Source organism: Lutjanus erythropterus, chromosome 14, assembly GCF_056507025.1.
Source record: "Lutjanus erythropterus isolate fLutEry1 chromosome 14, fLutEry1.hap2, whole genome shotgun sequence".
NCBI lineage: Eukaryota > Metazoa > Chordata > Actinopteri > Lutjaniformes > Lutjanidae > Lutjanus > Lutjanus erythropterus.
Window position 1 is genome coordinate 26,023,210 of NC_139330.1, and position 19,444 is coordinate 26,042,653.

A 19,444-nucleotide genomic window follows, 5' to 3' on the forward strand; every position below is an offset into this window, starting at 1 on the left:
GAAATGAAAAAAGTTTCTCCCTCCGCTGTCATCCTCCCTCGCTGCCTCTCTACCTCTCTCTTTATGTCTGTCTTTGTAAATATCCACTTGTCCTGCCCGCGGGCATCCGTAGGCAAAGCCATTTAGAAGGAAACTGGCAGTAGAGCCATGTAGCTGCCTTGGTAACACCTTGGAAACCACGCCACGCTGGCCACACGTTGCCGTGGCAACCCTTTCTCGTCTCATTCCCACTACAGCGCTGAGTGGAGCAGTGAGCTGGCAGCACGTTAACTAACTGAACTTATGATCAGTCTTTTAATCGAATAGTCCAAACCTTTCTATTTCATTCTTCTTCTATTAATTTAATCGCCAGTTTCCTCCAAAAACCTGATGGATTCATATTTCTGAAAGACGAGAAGGAGGAAGAGAGCTCAAAAAAAAGAGGCATAACGACTAGGAAGGAGAAAAAGAACAATAAATTGGAAAGACGGAGGGATTATTAAAAAGAGCAATTAATAGAAGTGAGGGGAGACGGAGAGATAGCACAAAAGAACAAGAGAAGATATTTTCATCATGGCAATACATTTTAATTGACTTGCTTTATTGAGTTTTACACGCTCGGGTCAAGCGGTATTAAAGCGCTTGAAACCGTTACGTTGTGCCAAAGAAGCTATTTGAAATGACAGAGACGGAGACAAAGAAATGAATGAGAAGGAGGAGAAAGAGAAAGAGTTATTGTCTTTGAATCGCTCCAATAAGGCTTTCTGGAGCTCAAACTTAAAACAGAAACACGGCGAGGTGGTGAAGAGCGAGGTGAATGGGCTTCTTCACTTCATGCCAGGACAATTCATTTAAAAATTGGAGTGGAAATGAAAGAGATTTTGAGTTTGTGGCAGAAAGAGAGGCTGGCATTGCCAACTGGAATAGTGTGCCATCGCTAAACTTAATCAGCCAACAAGAGGAGGAAGAGGAGGGCAAGAAGGAAGACGAAGAGGAGGAGGAGGAGGAGAGAGAGTTTGAAAAGAGTGGTGTGTGAGCTGAATCTGTAGATTGGGAGGAAATGTCAACGGGAGGAAAGAGAAAGAGCAAAAAGAGGTTTTTTTTCCCCCCTTTAGAAGTTTGTAAAGGAAAATGGCAAAGAGCAAGCGGCCGACAGAAAGACAGTGAGCTTTATTGTATGGTTTCCAGCCTCGTGAATAGCTCTGCCATTTGCTTTTCCCCTGCTGTCTTTGTGTGGTCAGGCTCAGCACCGGCGACCAGTTCATACTCCTGTTTCCTGTTAACATATCGGAGCCGCTCGCTCGTGTTCAGTGTCTTTAAAAAGCTTCAAATGGGGAAATGTTAAGTGCTAATCAGCCACATTGTTAGCTAAATCATTGTTTCTCTGTGCAGCTGATTTATTTAACAAATTCCTCTCCTTCGGGCACTTAGCTCTGATTTGTAATTTCATTAATTCATAAGTTTGTCAGTTCAGAATAACAGGGCAATGTCTTATTAATTCATTTCAGTCATTTCATCACGTCTTCTATTATTTCTAAACAGCTTGATTACAAGTCACAGCTCAGAGGGGTACCCTGTTGTTCAGCTACTTTGTTTTACCAGTTTTCTTTTGGAGGACAAAATTGCTGCTTATGCTGAGTGGCGACTCTGTCAAGGAGACAGGATTACATCTACATTGTTGCAGTGGATGCCAGCCGGTCCCAGTGCAGCTTCATTCTGTCGATGCTCATTTTGTGATAGAGCTGAATGTCTGAAGAGCAACTTAACATGCACTGAAAATCTTGTTTTTGCTGACCTCCAGTGGTTTCACTTGCTTTCCTTTCTTTAAACTTCATTCACAAATGTTAACATGTACAAACAAGTCGCATATGTGCACTCCCTATGTGAAAAAAATCAAACAAAAGACAGTACACAAATAAATATACATACAAAATTAGCAAATGTATTAAATATTAGATTAGAATCATCTAAAAAGATAAAGATTAAATACACAAAAATGTATATAAAAAGAAACAACAATATGAGATACATAGATTTCATCACCATAATGAATAAAAAGAGAAACAATGTTTTGTTAAAACTGGATCAAAACAACCCAGAACTTTCTACACATGGCTGCTTATTAAACCAGATTGCATCAATGTTGAATGACAGGTGCAGTGAAGAAACAACTCATCAGTAAGTTCTTGAGCACCAAGGATCAATCCGAAATGAAAAAAAGAAAACATTTCCACTTCAAGTTGAATTTGCCTCAGAAGTGAGTAAATGTATAAATTTAAACTGACTGTTTTCCAGTTGACAGAATGTAGTTTATGTAGTTGTCTTGATCTATATCAAAGTAATCTGTTAGTTTGTGACCCTGGTTAGACCAGCTGCCCTCTGTTACAGTCCACACTGTATTAACCCGCCTTTCCTTTCTTACTCGCATGCTATTACAGTCCAGCAAACATTGCTCCACACACACACACTGACTCCCACACACACACACACACACACACACACAAAGTGGCTGATTGAGCGTGTAATCAAAGAAAGAGTGAGAGAAAAAAAAGAGGGAAAGCAGGAAAAACTAGCGAACGCACCCACAAACATGGGTACAGGCACATACATCACACACACACACACACACACACACAGAGAGAGAGAGAGAAGATTGAAAAGTAAAATGTTTTGCTGTTTAAAAGCATTTTATATGGTGAAAGGTGGAGACAGAGATGAAGAGAGTCAATCAAGAAAGCAGTAAGTGAGGGGGCGTTAGTGAAAGGACGTGCAATGGACTAATCCCATTCTACCTATTCAGCAAAGATGGGATTAGCTTCACCTTTTCATCACTAACAACCTTTATGGTCCAGGGTCAGGTGGCAGTGAAACACCTTTACAAGCATTACACATGTCAAGTAAACAAAATTGCATTTTCTATCATGTTGGACAAAATCAGAGCATTTTACGACATGAGTTGGTTTTGACAGAGATGACGATCGTGGAGGAAGAAGCTCTCTTAGGGAAGTGGAATGCCAACAGAGAGTCGGGTGGGTTTAATAAGGGATCTACAAGAAAAATCATTTCGGTAGGGGGTCAATTTTGGCAGCAAGAGCATTGGATAGAAATAAAGGATGAAACTGTATTGGAACTTAAGAAGGAAAATTTCTTTTTTTAAAAATCCAGCATATGTTTCTTTAGCTTTGTGTCTTTTTTGTCCTGTTTCTTACATTGTTTTGTAGTAGATGTAATATATTTAATACCTTCAAATATAGCAACAAGTAACTGAAAGTTAAGTCACGTTTTAAAAAAAATCATGTTGAATGTTGTTTTCTGGTCCCGCGAGTAAGAAAGAAAAGTAAAGAGTCAGATGAGGAGAGCTGTTTCAGATGAAATCATCTGTCCTGAAGTTTGGCACAAGTCTCTTGTTGTTAGAAGACATGGATAAGGAATCAGAGCCCACACACACAGGAGGAGGGACACTGTTTCAGCATAAGGTGGAGTGAAAGTGTTCACATGCCAAACTATAAAAGCTCAACCTGAATGTCTTCCCTCTCTGAAACTCCCCTGAAGGTCCATGTCCCTTCGTCATCCTGGGAGGGAGGAATAAACAGACTCATGACACTGCTGGTTTTGGAAAGTGTCTGCATGTCAGAGTTTTTGTTGAAAAATGAGTATTAAAAAATATGCAACACAAGTCTCTAAGGAAAATAGTAAAACATTTTGCGTGCCTTTTTAAACTGCGAGACAGCCAAATAAAAGCTTTTTCATCACCTGGGAATGTTTTCATCCCCGTTTTGCCACTGAACTTGTTCTGACAAGATGGAGAGGATATCCTTTTGCTTTTTCAAGTTTTTTTTTCCTCTTGACAGTTGCAGTGTTTTCCAACTTTACAAATACAGCCAACATGACGTATATTCTCAGTGCTACAGAAAACATTTTAGTGATCTTTGGTGTCTGTCCCTCAGAAAAAAAAGTTGCTTACTTGCGTACAAACAAGCAACAGTCTCTGCAGTGTTCTTTCTTAACAGAGCTAAAAGGCTTTTTCACAGAAGTCGCCCCAGAATTTCCAAGGATTTACCTTTACATTTAACAGCATAGAGAGCCTCTGCAGAAAACAAGGGCGTGTGGTGGTGCATGAGCTCACAGCATGTTTGACTTTTATGCCGGATACAGCAGTCTGGTTCCCACGAATGTGCAACGAATGTACTTTTTTCTAACCATGACCACAATCCTTTGCATAACCATACTGTAGTTGTCATGCATAAATATGTTCAAGATTATTTTAAAAGCTTTGTAATCTAATATTCAGGAATGTTACTGAACACAATCTTGCAGGAATCCTTCAGACTTGTCTAAATCTAATATAGCAGTAGGGTTGTGTTTATGCCTATTAATTAATGGTAAGTTATGCCTCTGATCCTTTTTCTAGCCAGAAAAAAAAGTATTTAGATGAGAATTTAAAGTATAAAATATATAAATAAACATGTGGGGCTTTTCCATTCGCTGAGCTGTGCCAAGTCATGCCCAAGACGGACCCTGTCTGGAGTGGGGCCAGAGTTTGCTTTCAGAATTAAATTAAATTAAAAAAAATAACAGGGGTTTTATCCACCACTTTAAAGTGGCTCAACTGAAGCTCATCTTCAGTGAAAAGACACACCTTCAAGCATATTGCCGTGATGTAAAGGAATCCCTGTCATGCAAAGGAACAAGTCAAAGTGAATCAAGCCAGGCCAGCTTGTGTATGGAAAGGCAGTGGTGTAAAGATGATCATAGATGTATAATCCCCAAAGACAACAAACATCCCCTGTGAGATCAGAGAGCCCACAAAGAGCAGAAATATTTCACCTGGGATCTTGGCTCTTATGAAGCTTTATTCCTGAGGTCAGGGGTACAGCAGGGAACACTTTGTAGAAGGGATGTGTTTTCACTTTCACAGTTGTGGCTTGTGGCTCCAGAGGCTCTTCAGTCCACTTGACAGTGCGTCACTCTCTATCAGCGCTGATCCCATAGTGCAGCTTAGAGCTCATAAATGCCCTGGAAATGATGGAGCGCTGCAGCTGGTTTGGCAGCATCAGCTGATTAGCATTCATACCCTCTCTTCTTTCGTTCGTTTTTTGCTGCCTCTACTCTCTTTCTCACACACACACACACCCTCCTCAATCACATTATGCAGCTTGTACATATAGAACATGATATATGTGCTATATTTAAATACCACTTTGTTCTGCAGCCTCACCATGTGTCACTGCTTCTCCTCTTCTTCACCAAGTTCTAACTGTTTACTTGCTCTAATTTCAATTTTAAACTTTAGAGTGTGTGTGTGTGTGTGTGTGTGTGTGTGTGTGTGTGTGTGTGTGTGTGTGTGTGTGTGTGTGTGTGTGTGTGTGTGTGTGTGTACATGAGAGACTGTTTTTGTCCAGTACTTGTAAATCGCTGAGCACAGCCATCTCTCACTTAATCCTGACCTGAATCACTAAAAACACCATTAATTAGTCTCTCTCACGAGTCTCTTTCTCACACAGAAAGAAATGGAGTTTGGGAGCTAAGTGAGGAAAGAAAGGCCCGGTTACCCCAGCGGTTAAAATGGCAAAATTTTGTAGCAAAATCTCTTTAATTCCACTGGAATCAAAATTGATTTGTTTGTATACGTTAAGTAAACCTGCACAAATCTTATGTGTGGATTTCAACTTTTACACAGTGGTGACTTTCAAGGAAACGGAAAGCCAGGGAGTCCAAAGTGGAGAAAGTTGGTTATCAGCTCTTTTGCACAGTCTACTTTTACTTCACCCTCCTCTGTGGGAGTTTTGTCTTTTGAATAAACTTTTAACTTATTGTCCAGTTCCCAACGCAGCTTATGAGTAAAACTGCAATAAGAATACCCTTAAAATGATTTACAAATGGTCATTAATAGGTCATTATTTAGTTTTCAATTAGTTAGCTCCAGAATGCATGGTTCTCTTGAAGGCAATGAAATCTGAGGCAGTAGAGTAAAATGAGAGCTCACTATTGGGAAGGCAAAAGATGAGTTTAAAGTATTTAAAACCTAATTATTAACCCGAGTATAAAGCCCTTGTGAGTGTAGTCTTACTGTAAAGTGGTACCAAAATCAGCTGCAGCTTTTTCAGTGTCTCTGCTGACTTAAGTGATGTACAATCCTGAGACACAAAATGTCAGGAGGAAGTGAATAGTCCAGTTCAGAGGGGAAAAATTTTTGACAAGCTAGCATGCGCCCGGCTGTTAACAATGAGCTCAGCAGCCCTGTGAATAGTCAGCACATAACAAACTTCTTGCATTGCCTACTTCGTTCAGATGAATTAAGCTGTTTTGTGAGGTGAATCTTCTTCCTTCTTCTACCCCAAAAATACAGTGTTGCCACCTAAAACAGCAATGTTGTATTTTTTGACCAAGGAAAGCTTGTGTCTGTGCAATTGTTTGCTTCCGGTTACATAAGGAAGTTACAATTTCTGGTACGTTATGTTGTAATCCAGAATTCACTAGAATACTTTGATAAGTAGGTCTGTTAATGAGTCCAAGATGATGTTTAATTTCTGGACCACAACACATGAACACAAACCCTCTCTGTCTCACACACAAAACAAATCTGTGTTCACAAGTGTAAGCAACCAAAAAAGGTTACCACTTAGAAACGGCTTCAGTTCCTTGGAAGTTAACATGTTATATTCAGATTTACAAGCTCTTCAAAGATGTTTCCTGTGTAAAGCTGTGTGTGCGTGTGCGTGCATTTATGGTTGTGTATGTGTGTGTGTGTGTGAGGGAGTCCCCAGGATTTTCCAAACTCCTTATTAGGTTAACAAGATGCAGTATACTGCAGATAGGAATGAAGGGAGAGCGAGATAGCCAGACATGCTGCGGGTGCCAGAGTGAGAGAGAGGGAGAAGACAGGGAAACTCCCTGTGATGACAGAAAAAAAAAGTTTAAAAGACACAGAGGAGGCTTTGACGCACACAAACACACACATACACAGACAAAAATGGAGCCTGGATGCTGTTTATGACTTCACCAACTGTTTTGCGTAGCACTGTCCAATAAAAATGACCATTTCCATAAACATTATTTGTACGGCCCTGTTCAGTATCAGGCTGATAGAGAGAGTATGAGCCGAGAAAACAAGCACAATGGCTGTCACTGCAGTTCCTCACCAAACTTCTGGCTGCACTGAGAAAGCTTTTATTGAGCTAAACTAGAATAGATGCATCATGTTACAGTGCAACCTTCAGCAGCTGGCTACTGGAAGCTTCCCAGTCAAACCTTGATTTATTTTTTCCTCTCTGCAATAACCATATTTTTCATTCATACCAAACGTTTGAAAATGAAAAATTTCAAAGCATTCCACAGGTTTAGGATTGATTTTTGTTCCTCAGGCAGACCATAGTTTTCATTCATTAGATTACAGTGTAAAAATAAACTTGCAGAGACTTGCTGAGATATTTAATCACTATCTGAGATACATTTTTGTCACAAGGTTGTAAAGTGAGCAAAGTTTCATTGTTGGTGCATTCAAGGAAACACTGGCGTCTCAGTTCTGAGAAATGGCAGTGACATAGCAATCATCTTTCACAAGAAATTATAGGAGCAATTTATAAAATATGGCCAGAATTTTAATTTAAAACATTAGCATGTTAACCAGCTGGCTCCTGCCCATCCTGTCTAGTAATACCGCTTACTGCCGAAAGAGGCAGCAGTCTTAGCTTTCTTAGTCTATAAATGAGCAAAATAAATTCACAAAAAGTCAAGAAAGGAAATATTTTTACTCCAATTGTCCATAATAAGTTCAAGTTTTTCTCTTTTACCAAAATAAGATTAACTTGTTTGTAAGACACAAACTCCAGACTTCTCCTAAAAGTCTTGGTTTGTCTTTTCACTGTTCAACAAACCCCAACTCTGGTTTCACTGTGAATAAATCCTTAATCCACTGTATTAGATGTGAAAATATTCTGGCTTTGCGCCGCCTCTCTGATGTCAGACCTCCTGCACACTCTTCTTCACTTCACGCCTCTCCTTTCCCCGCCTGTCGTCTTCATCGACTCCAGACGCTGGAGCCGCTGTAACCGACCTCGTTACCGTATCCCAGAGTTACCTCTGACAGGTGGCCATGTTTTACACATTGCTGCATTAAGAGAGAAACCATAGCACCCTAAAATGAGAACAGCAGTCCAAATCGGAAAGTGGAGCCATAAACAGTTTATTAAATAGGTTTAATCTCTATTAAATATTTAATCTGTGGTTGAGGCGAGTTGTTTCCCCCCCTCACCCCCTCCTCCCCAGGCTCAAAGCTCAGGCAGGGTGCCTGCAGGCTGCGAGGACGTAGACTGGACAGCATTAATTTTAACTTTAATAAATTTAAAACAGGACGTCCCAGACTGGAATGGAAACTTTAAAGGGGAACATAATGACTGTAACGTCAGAGAAGCCAGTACTTCAACTTCACGTTTCCTTAATCTCTGATGACATATCATGATCATTTTATGATTTACTGCAGTAAGTATATTCCATATTGCTCCTTTAACAAAAACACATTATGCTTTTCATAACTTTGGTAGCTTGTGAATGCAGTACTTTGCATCAGCCAACACCCAAATCAGACCTCAAAAACTTAAAGAAGAGTTTTTAACCAACTCTACTGACAACTGCAATATCATATGATACTTCAGAGCTCTGCCTGGGGCCCTTTGCCTACTGTCTAAATGCTTTATAAGGAATTTTATATAGAAATATACTGACGATATGGCACATAGTGAATGTCTGTCTTGTTGGTTCTTTCCACTGCATCAGCTACAAGACAGCTTGAAGAGTTTGATGAATCAAAGACAACAACATATTCTGTTTTCTCTTTCAGAATCAGAATCAGTTTTATTGTCCACATGCAAGGAATTTGCCTTGGTATTTTGGTGCACAACAGTAAACACAGTAAGAAAAAAGGACACATAAAAAATAAGTACTGCAAACAACAAGAATCATAAAGGTACAGAAATATTTGAAATAAAAATAAGAAAAAAAATGGAAGGAACTGTACAGTGGCACATTTCTTGGTCAATATTTTACAAATCCTCTTCATTTTAATCAGTTCACAGTATAAAGTAAAAAGAAAATATGTGATTTACAGAGGTAATATTCCAGAACATGTACGTAAATACACAAAAATATCACAGATTTATAAGAAAAATAAGAGGGAAGGAGAAACACTCAGACATCAACTGTGAACCCTGTAGTCAGCGTGGGACCGAGCAGCCCTGCGGCAGGTGTGTGTGTAACCTTTTTTGTGTTCCCATTAGCCTCCATAAAGTCAGGATTATGTGTATTAGTGAGCAGACTGGAGCTTATTAAGAGGAGGCCTGGCCGAGCGCTGTCAGCCTATTGTTGTGGTTTCCCACTGCGGCCAACATCATTATCAGCTTTGTCTTATAAAACCACTGCATGTAAACAGCACCCACCCACACACACTAACACACACACTGACTGTAGGGCCCTCTGTGTTAAACTGTGCCACACATAAGCATTTAGACACTCCTCCTAATAATAGCTGTTTTCACTCCCATGTTCACATTTATGTAATCATGTCAATGTCAATATATACATGCAGACACACACTCTGTGTATGAAACAGTGATGAGTGTAAACTGACAGAACACACACACACAAACAGGCCGATGCTGACACTCTTTCGTCCATCCACACAAGGACACACACACAAACACACACGCACTTCTTTTGTTTAGTCTGCAACCAAAGTCCACCCACCAGCAATCTGTTCCACACAAACAAACTAGTTCACAGTTTGAAAGGCCAGTTCCACACACGCACACACACACACACACACACACACACACACACACACACACACACACACACACACCTCCCACCAAATTCACATTTCACAAACAAAAAACACAAACAAAGATAAACACACGGGTTTGTTCCATCACTGTCATGTAAACTGGACTTGGTTGTCCACTATCCCCTCCATCCTCCACCCATCCACAAACACACACACACACACACCAGCCAGCTGAGCGGCAACATTTTTTCTTCAAACCTAAAATAAAGTGGTGGTTCCCAAACTCAAATTTTCCGATCCAAATACGTCGCTAAGGCAGGTTGCTGAGGAGAGGGGAGTGACCGGCACTGTGCTGCCCGTTGTGCTTTACAACTTCCTGTGTATTTGTGTTTGTGTGTGTGTGTGTGTAAGGCAGAGGAAAGTGCTTTGTTAGTGTGAAATATGTGCCATGCAACAGAGAGGCCCTCTGGGTAACCACACACTGGCAACTTTGTTTTCTCGGCTAGATACAAGATACAGTGTGCCATGAAACTAGAAAGAAAGCACACATTTAAATAGCAAATGGAAAAAAAAAATAAATAACTCAAAGGCTGCATGCAAAATGTCTTTGACTTTTAAGTTCCTCCATCACAGTTGCTGAGGCAGCCACTCTGTTTAGTCATATGAAAAGCTGCAGCATGTTTGAGAAAACAAGCCAACAGGTTAATTAAAATGGTAGTGATGGCAACATAGACACAACAATGACTTCCGTGCTTCTGACAGCTACCTTTTTAAATGAATGACATATCCCTGCAAAAAAAAACACACAGATACATTTATCTTATTTCATATAACAGTAAGTCAGAGATTCCCAAAGTTTTGACAAATGAGTTCCAGTTTAGGGAGACAGTATATGATTGAGCGCTGGATAAGAAAACCCTTGCTAGATTGTTGCCATGCAACCAGTAGGTTTCCTAACCTGACTGACGTTTGTTACGGGATGCAGTTTAGCACAGCAGCCACTGGTGTATTAAATGTAGGCTACATACATGTAGGCACATAACTGCACAGTATTCCACTGACATTGCTCATGTTAACTAACAGCATTAGCGTTCAAGACAAAATATAATTCCCACGACATTTACAAGGTGCCACGACTTGCCTAAACTTGTTAGAGTGCTGTTTAATGCATTAGTGTATTCAATGTCTAAGCTATTGGAAGTGAAAGTACCTCGCGCCAGGATTTCAAATACATGCATTTGTGACTTTCAGATATTTCACATGTGAAATATAAGGTATCACAGGTGAAAACATTAGGTTATGTTAGGCACAATACTACCATGACAAAAAGTTGATGATACATTTATATAAATATAAAAAAGAGAAAAATTTTCACTTGAAAAGATGGCCATTATTAAATAATAAACCTGCTCTGTGTTTTTGTTTATATAAAATTACATAGGTCCTTTTGCTTTACTTCAATAAAATAAAATAAAATACAATAAAAGAAGGTTCTAAGCATGAGCAAAAACTTGGGCATGAATTTTAGCAATGAATGTTTGAATTCCAACAAACACACAAACAATGCAGCAGTCCCTAATAGTGATTTTGAATTTTTGTAAAGTAAAATAAAAATAATAAAACAAATAATTAATTTATAATTGTCACAGGTACTGAGATTTTTTATTGAAATATTACAGCATTTAATATATTATTATATCATGCATTATATGCATTTAGGCAGATTTTTGATCCAACCGATATGTATCTTCTGACAGATTTTAACCTTAAAGCAGTCTGACACATTTGGTTTATATCTGCTCAGTCTCTTGCATAAAACTGCCAAACATTGCCACATATCTTTCCTTGTCCTGTTTTCCCCTCTAGTATTCCCTCTTCGGAAGTAAACAATTTATTGTATGGTTAAGTGTTATCATGGAACAGATAATTTTCCTGTCTTTGAGCCAATTCATGTGATCTACTCCTTTTAAAGGATCTCCGACAGTCAACGCTTTTATGTCTCACAGCATCATGGCAGATATTCAGGATCCAAATTGCGGAAGCATCAGAGCCAAAACCTGCAAAATCATTTATTTTGTAAGGAGACGAGGATGGAAAATCATGACAACAGAAAGCCAAACATGAACAAACTTGATCAGCAAAAAGGAAAAGTGAAGGTCACTGACATGAGCACATGCAGGGAAACTGTATTCTGGCAAAGTCAGATCATCTACTGGCCACAGTGTGTTTGTAGTTTATGAACCTCTGTGCTGGTTCAACTTGACTCAAGCAATTTCTTAGTAATCTATTGCCTGTTTGTTCCATGAGATCTTATTTGTCTGGGTATATCTTCAGAAGTTTTGTGTATTTAAGAGTTTTGCTGAAATGTTTTATAAACCTTGACAGAGGCCAAGTGTTAAAAGTGTTGCAGGAATCTTGTTTATGAAAGACAAAGGAGAGAAACAGTGGGAGGAAATGAGGAGATGGAGTGTATTGGAGAGGTGATTGAGAGAAGATCTGTCACAGCTGCTCAGATGTTCACTTGTTTTGTTTTTTTTGTGTGTGTGTTTTTTTTTCTTTTTGCAAAGTCAGATGGAGGATATCTCTGTGGAAACACAGATGTACACACGTTGTGATCCCTGGAGTAATGTGTGTGTGAGGTTGTGTGTGAGTGTGAGAGTGCACTTTTGGATTCCTGTGGCTGAAATTCCTTGAGTGTGTTCATGTGTGGGTGTCAAAGCATGAGAGATGTGATACGTTTGTGAATGCTGCCATGTAAGTGTGATACCACCTCTGTGTGTGTGTGTGTGTGTGTGTGTGTGTGTGTGTGTGTGTGTGTGTGTGTGTGTGTGTGTGTGTGTGTGTGTTGTGGTCTTTCAATCCTTGCAAGGACCAAATTGATTTGAAAGCCATGAGAATGAGAGTATCTTTGGAAAGTGGGGATGTTTTAGCTGGACCTCTTTCAACAAGCTTTTTCAGAGTTAAGACTTGTTTTTAGGGTTACCGTTAGAGGTAAGGTTTACTTTACGGTCAAAGTAAGGGACTACAGAATGCACTATGCCAGGGGTTTTCAAGTCTGAGACTGTGCACCTCACCTGAGACAAAAAAAAAGTTTACTTGCTTATTAGTTAGCAGTTAGCCTAATATTTCTGTGTGACAGAACTTCAGAAAAAAGGTCTCTCCGAAGGCATTTATTAGTTTCTGACTGGGAAAAAAAACAGTTTAATTCCTCTGATCACTAAGCTATCTCTGACAAAATCACACTTATTTTATGTGATCTCCTTTTGATAACTAATGTGACTACTACATTATTCCTACTGAACTGAACCATTACATGGCACACACACATTGTTTATCATTGTATCACTATTAGGGGTGAATATCGAATTTCAATATTTTTATAGCAAAGACCGCATTGCTTGGACACTGTTGAGTATAAAATGGCATTGTCATTGGATACCATCCATCCATTCCATCCATTCTCTTCCACCTATCCGGGGCAGCAGTCTGAGCAGAGATGCCCAGACTTCCCTCTCCCTGGACACGTCCTGCAGGTCTTCTGGGAGGATCCCAAGGCGTTCCCAGGCCAGCCGGGTGACATAGTCACTCCAGCGTGTCCTTCTTCCCTGGGGCCTCCTCCCAGTGGGGCATGCCCGTAACACCTCCCCAGGGAGGCGCCCAGGAGGCATCTGATATAGATGCCCGAGCCACCTCAGCTGGCTCCTCTCGATATGGAGGAGCAGCGGCTCTACTCCGAGCTCCTCCTGGGTGACAGAGCTCCTCACCCTATCTCTAAGGGAGCGCCCCACCACCCTGCGGAGGAAACTCATTTCAGCCGCTTGTATCCGAGATCTTGCTCTTTCGGTCATGACCCAAAGTTCATGACCATAGGTGAGGGTAGGAATGTAGATTGACTGGAAAATTGAGAGCTTCGCCTTGCAGCTCAGCTCCTTCTTTCCCATGACAGACCGGCGCAACAACCGCAATACTGCTGCTGCTGCACCAATCCGTCTGTCAATCTCACGCTCCATCCTCGCCCGGACTGGCGTCACTGGGGCCCCACCCTGGAGCCAGGCCTGGGGTTGGGGCTTTGCCCACGGGACCCGGCAGGGCTCAGCCCGTCCGAGTGACGTGGGAGGGTTCAGAAGGGACTGATACAGTGTGGTTTGGGTGGCAGTCGTGGGCGGTGCCCAGACGACCCAAACCCAGGACATGAAATCACACTGTGGGATCATTGGATACCAAATTTTGGTATCTAAAGAGTAAATCTCATCAGCATCAGTGAGCCATTAGGCTTGTAACAAGATCTAATAATGCTTTGGATCAGCTGTCCAACATTACATGTCATAGAAGCATGCACAGGAACTTTACGCCCAAAGACTGGAATCCTTTCGATTTCTTTAAAAAACACCTTTAAAGTGAGTAATTATACTGTAAGGTGTTATGTAATTTTCTTTTTTTTTTTAATGTAGGTATAATGCTGAATTTATCATGAATTTTATCATGTTTCACTCAGTTGTTTCCCCAATTATTGTTAAAGGTTGATTTAAAAATGTCTGTGTCAGTCAGAAACTGGTGTCCAGTCAGTTTTAGTCTCCACTGAGATATAAAAACAAACACACACCGGCTCACACTGCTGTATTGTAAATTAACATGTGATTGAATGCAGACACACAAAGAGCCACTGCTTACTACAGGCATTGTAGACTACTGTGTAGTATCAACGTCTCTTTCACACACATTATTATATACACATGCACACACACGTATATATACACTGACACATACAAATCATTACAGTGTGTGTACAGCGTTTGACCTCTTTCTCTCTCTCAAACACTCTCACTTGTCAGTATACACACACACACACATACACACACCCATCACTGGTCTGGAAACAATCTTCTCCACCCCTGTTGGTTACCCAAACATTGCGTTACCATGGCAACGGACAGCGTACTGTACAGCCAGCGTGTTTGTCATGCGGAGGGACGTGCACGTGCGTGGGTGGGCGTTCACGTATTTGAGTGTGCGTTTATGTGTGAAACAGATAGAGATATTTGCAGATAGAGATCAGATCACTGTGGATGAATTAAATCTGCACTGATGCACCGTTTCGACCTGCTTGTTTGACTGTACAAGTATGTGAGAATATGTGTGTGTGAGCATCTGTGTGTGTGTTTGCAGCAAGTTGGTCATCTGTGAGGTTCGCCAGCTTCAACAGAGGAGTCACTATTCTGGGGGGGAAAGAGAAGTCCACCAGTCTGTCTCTGCAGAAATGATTCATTCTCGTTTTACACATTTATAGGGAGTTAAATCACAGTTTTTGTTCTCTGTCCGCACAGAGAGTCATTTAAGTTTCCTCTGACTTCACGTCACATAGTCTTCACTGGTTAAAATGTTTTATAGGCTGTGATAAATTAGGTTAATGATATAAAAACATTTCGTCTGTGGCTAATTTGATGGAAATTATTATTAGTTTTAGGGAAATTCATCCAAAAGTCCTGTTCACATTGCTTTTTGACTGTGATCTGTGTGGTCAATCCTGGGTTAGGGTTGGGGTCAGGGCCAATCTACCATGTGAGTAATTTACACAAATTCTTCAAAGGAAAAAGATCCTATGAATCTGAAAATTGTGGTCTTATGAATCAGCAAATTGGAGTTGTTGTTTTTTTTTCTTTTTTACAAGACTTGCTTGGTTCTACTTGTTTTTGTGGAGGCTGCTGAGGGCTTTTAATTCAGGCTGTGATAGCAGCGTGGGTGCAGAATGAAGAGGTGCATGTAGCTGCCCAAGAAGGACACCCACTCAGAGAGGCAGCCAATCAGCAGACTTTGTTTATTGCAAACAAATGTGAAACAGAAAAAAGTGTTAAGGTAAATTCCAAAATCATCAAAAAAAAATCCTCTCGTACTTCTCCTCCATTGGTAATAGGCCTTGTTGTAATTGAAGTAGTAGTTGCAGAGGTTATATCCCCAGTGGGAATGTAAACACTGCTGGTCCCTGAGCCCCTCCACTCCATCACTTTGAGATGTTAAATGCCTTGCTCAAGGTCTCCACCTTGAGGCAGGGGGGTGTTTTACACCATCACTTCCAGCTGTTGTGTGAGTGTTAACTGACAGCCTCTTGGTCCTGAGCTCCTCGAGGCCAGAAGGTGAAATTTGCTCTCCGTCTGCTGTTATGGGACAGTGATAAATGGGTTAATCCCTCTAGTGTAATGAGTTAACCCCTGACATTTGTGTGCGTGTGTGTGTGTTGGTATTTGCATATTTTAATGGTTTACCCTCTACTGTGTTTGTATTGCAGCTGATAGATTAACCTGTGAGGCTTCTGTGTAATTAGATGATTATAAGGCTGCTTTATGTCTTCTCTCATCAGTGAGTTATGATACACATGCCAAGGCTGTCAGTGGCAGGAAAGTAGAACATTAATTTATGTTCTGTGCTTAAAGGTACAATTCTGGAGAAAGATAGTTGATTCCCAGGTTGTCACATACCAATGTCTTGGATTAGTGGCTTGACGTTGGTTGATTGTTAAATCTCGTTCTCTGTTTTGGGATTGAGACTCAACAATCATCTGTTTTACCGACCTGTAATTGGCCAAAGTTTGTCATGGACTAGATTTTCTAAAGCCTGAAAATGGAGCCAAGAGGAGGAGCAGAAGTCTAGTTTTCTCTCAAACGACTTTAATCACATTATGTTTGAAGGTTATTATGATACTGTTGCACAATTATGTCAAAAATAAATTGCCTACCCCAGCTTTAAGTATTCTTTTTGGTGCTTTTACTTTATTTGAGTATTTCCATTTTATGTCAATTTATACTTCAGTACTTTTAAACCCTAATCACATGAAGATAATAATACTTATCTACTTTTACTTCAACTTGCAATGCAGAACGTTTGTGTCCCCAGTCTAGCATGAAGAGTAATTAGACAAATATTGCTGATGTGTGATTATTTTACACCATAGACTCTAAACTAGGGTCCAAGAACCAACAGAGGTCCTTCAGTCGGTTGCAGGAGATCCCCAGTGACATGAGGAATGTAATGTTTTAACTTTTATCACATTTTTTGGAAGCTGAACAACAAGAGGATAAATCGGGTTTTGATTGATTGTAATTTATAGTGATCCCGGTTTGATCATTGATTGACTATGAAGACTTTATTAACTTCAAACCAAAAATAAAAAAAAGTACTCAGCGGGATTCCTCAGTAGGATTGTTCCTTTCTGAAAGCCATTTTTTTGTTCATGTAATAAGTAAATGTCCTGCCTGCAGGTTTAAGTGTTTTCAGTGCTGGACTTTTTCTTGTGATTTAGTACTTTCATGGTGAGGTTTAGACCCTTTTCGCAGCAGACAAATTGATATGAAGTAGAAGGGTAAACACAGATGACAGCCTTGCTAGTGAGCCAACATGCACAACAGCAGCACCCTGACTATTTGACCCGAATGGAACAGAACCTTAATTAGCATCAGTGCTGTTTACCTGAATATTTCACGTCAAATCGGCTCATGTGAAGAAGGTCTGTTGCTACTTTGACTTGATAAAATTTCAGACAGGTGTGTGTGTGTTTGTGTGTGTGTGCGCCTGAGGCGGCTGACAGTTTATGAACTGTTCCTTTTTCTTGTCAAATGGCTGCTCAGTTAAGAGAGCGTGGATTCAGATGAAGTGCTGCTAACGCGACGCCTGCTGACAATTCAAAACAGGTTGCAGGCCTGTGATCCGAGATAGTGGCTTATATAAGCTTGTGTGTGTGTGTGTGTGTGTGTGTGTGTGTTCCCATTCCCACCCTATAGGCCAGATTATAAGTATTCTCTCAGATGTTTTTGTTATTGCCTGTAGTGGATTTGGATCAGAATTTGGCTTTTGTTCCAGACTGAAAACACAGATAAACACACACACACATTCACACATATGCACACACCTACAGGCACTCATACACACACACTGCGTCCCGCTCCATAGCGCTGTGACCTCAGATATTAGCTTCCCTGCCAAATATGACTGAGGCCAAGTGCCACAATAAATACACACAGACACAGACACACTCTCTCTCTCTCCATACTGAGTCTTGCAGCATTTGCTTGGTCAATATTGGGAGCTACACTTGGTGGTTTAAGTGTTGGTGAAAACTCTGAGAAAGGAATCGTTGGCTTGTCTTTGTTTATTGACAGACTGATATTACAGTTTACAGGCTGGTTTATTGCTGTTTAATTAATGGGACAGTGAAAGGTTTAGATGGAGGATGATAGCAGAATTTGTGCTGTTTCAGATGTGGTATATCAGCATGTTCATTTCACTCATTGCACTGTTTCCTTTGGCTTAAATCACAAAGCAGAGCTGGTTAGGCTGGTATCTTTACTGTGTCTTGTTGAGAGTGTTTGCTGAAGGTGTTGAAGGCGTTAATTGCAGCAGCAGCAGAAATATCTTTCTTTGTTCTCTTTATTGTTATTTTCCTGCTCGATCTCTCCTTACATTGCATCTGGTCCTGGATCATTTCTTATTCTTCTGATGTCTCAGTCTTGTCTAAATGCTGATCTGTTCAACTTTAAAGACTACAGTACGTGTCAGTTCACTGGGAATTCAGCCATCGGCTTGAAATGAGCCCACAACTCATCAGCTAAAGTGCTCATTTTTTGATATTCCTAATAAATTGGATCCCATAATATTTGACTCCCAACGTTTTCTGGTAGATTTTGCCAAAAAATGAAACACTGGATTGGCTGAATTGATGGTGAATTGTCCTGGTTTTCCACAGGCTTAATAATTACTTGAGGTTAAAATGTATCTTTATTTCAAATTATAAAAAGGATCTCTCAGATTGTTGATTTCACCAAATTCCAGCATGATTTTTTACAGTGTAAAATACTAAAATTGCCCACCTGCTGCAGGATCCAAAGAGCCCAGATTCATCATTGTGATTCTTGTTGTTATTGTCCAGCTGCCAAAATGACTGATAGAGCTGATAAACTCTCCAGCCACAGCAGGCTTCATTTAGCTTTTAGCATTCAAGTGACAAAGTTTATTTTACTAAAAAATCCAGGCTGGTATGAGGCTGGAGCAGAAGATTGAATCGAGCTTTGATCAGGCCTGCAGGCTGCCGCAGCAAGGTGTTTATCAGATCAATCTTGTCAAACTAATGTGAGCTGTTCCGGTAATATCAGAGATTAATCTGCCATCAGATCTTGTGATTACATGAGGTGGAAATATCCAAACTTTTATGAGGTTCAAAGGTTAAACAGCCGTAAATAAATAAATAAAATGCTCTCCAGCTGTAGATGCCTGTGGGAAAACCAGACACAGCTCTTTTCCTGTTTCCTCTTGGCTTTCCAGTTTCCAGCCTGTCCTGTCCTCACTTTTTCTGCCTTCTTTTCTTCCCTCCTCCTCTTTTCCTTCTTCCCCCCCCGTCTTCCTCTTCCTCAGTAAAACCATCAAGGTGAAAATAATCGATGACGAGGAGTATGAGAAGAACAAAACCTTCTACATAGAGATCGGAGAGCCTCGCCTGGTGGAGAGCAACGACACCAAAGGTCAGGACGGGGGTGACCCCGAGAGTGTCCGCCACAGTGTCCGCCGAGGCTGCATGTTCTGAAAACAGGGAGGCGCACAGGAGGACATTTTGATGGAAATGTACCTCCTGATGTGTCCTTGAACATGCAGCAGGTTGTGAATCACCTCATCTCACCACATCCACCTCATATATGTGTGTGT

At 40.6% G+C, this 19,444-nt stretch overlaps 1 protein-coding gene across 1 annotated transcript in view; it reads left to right on the plus strand.

Moving 5' to 3' along the window:
• The window catches only part of slc8a1b (solute carrier family 8 member 1b), a 181,767-nt gene that overhangs the window by 114,253 nt on the left and 48,070 nt on the right, over positions 1–19,444 (plus strand). The window contains exon 5 of the mRNA XM_084735365.1: positions 19,157–19,263. Coding sequence (XP_084591491.1) covers positions 19,157–19,263 — 107 coding nt within the window. The remainder of the gene's footprint in view (positions 1–19,156; positions 19,264–19,444) is intronic.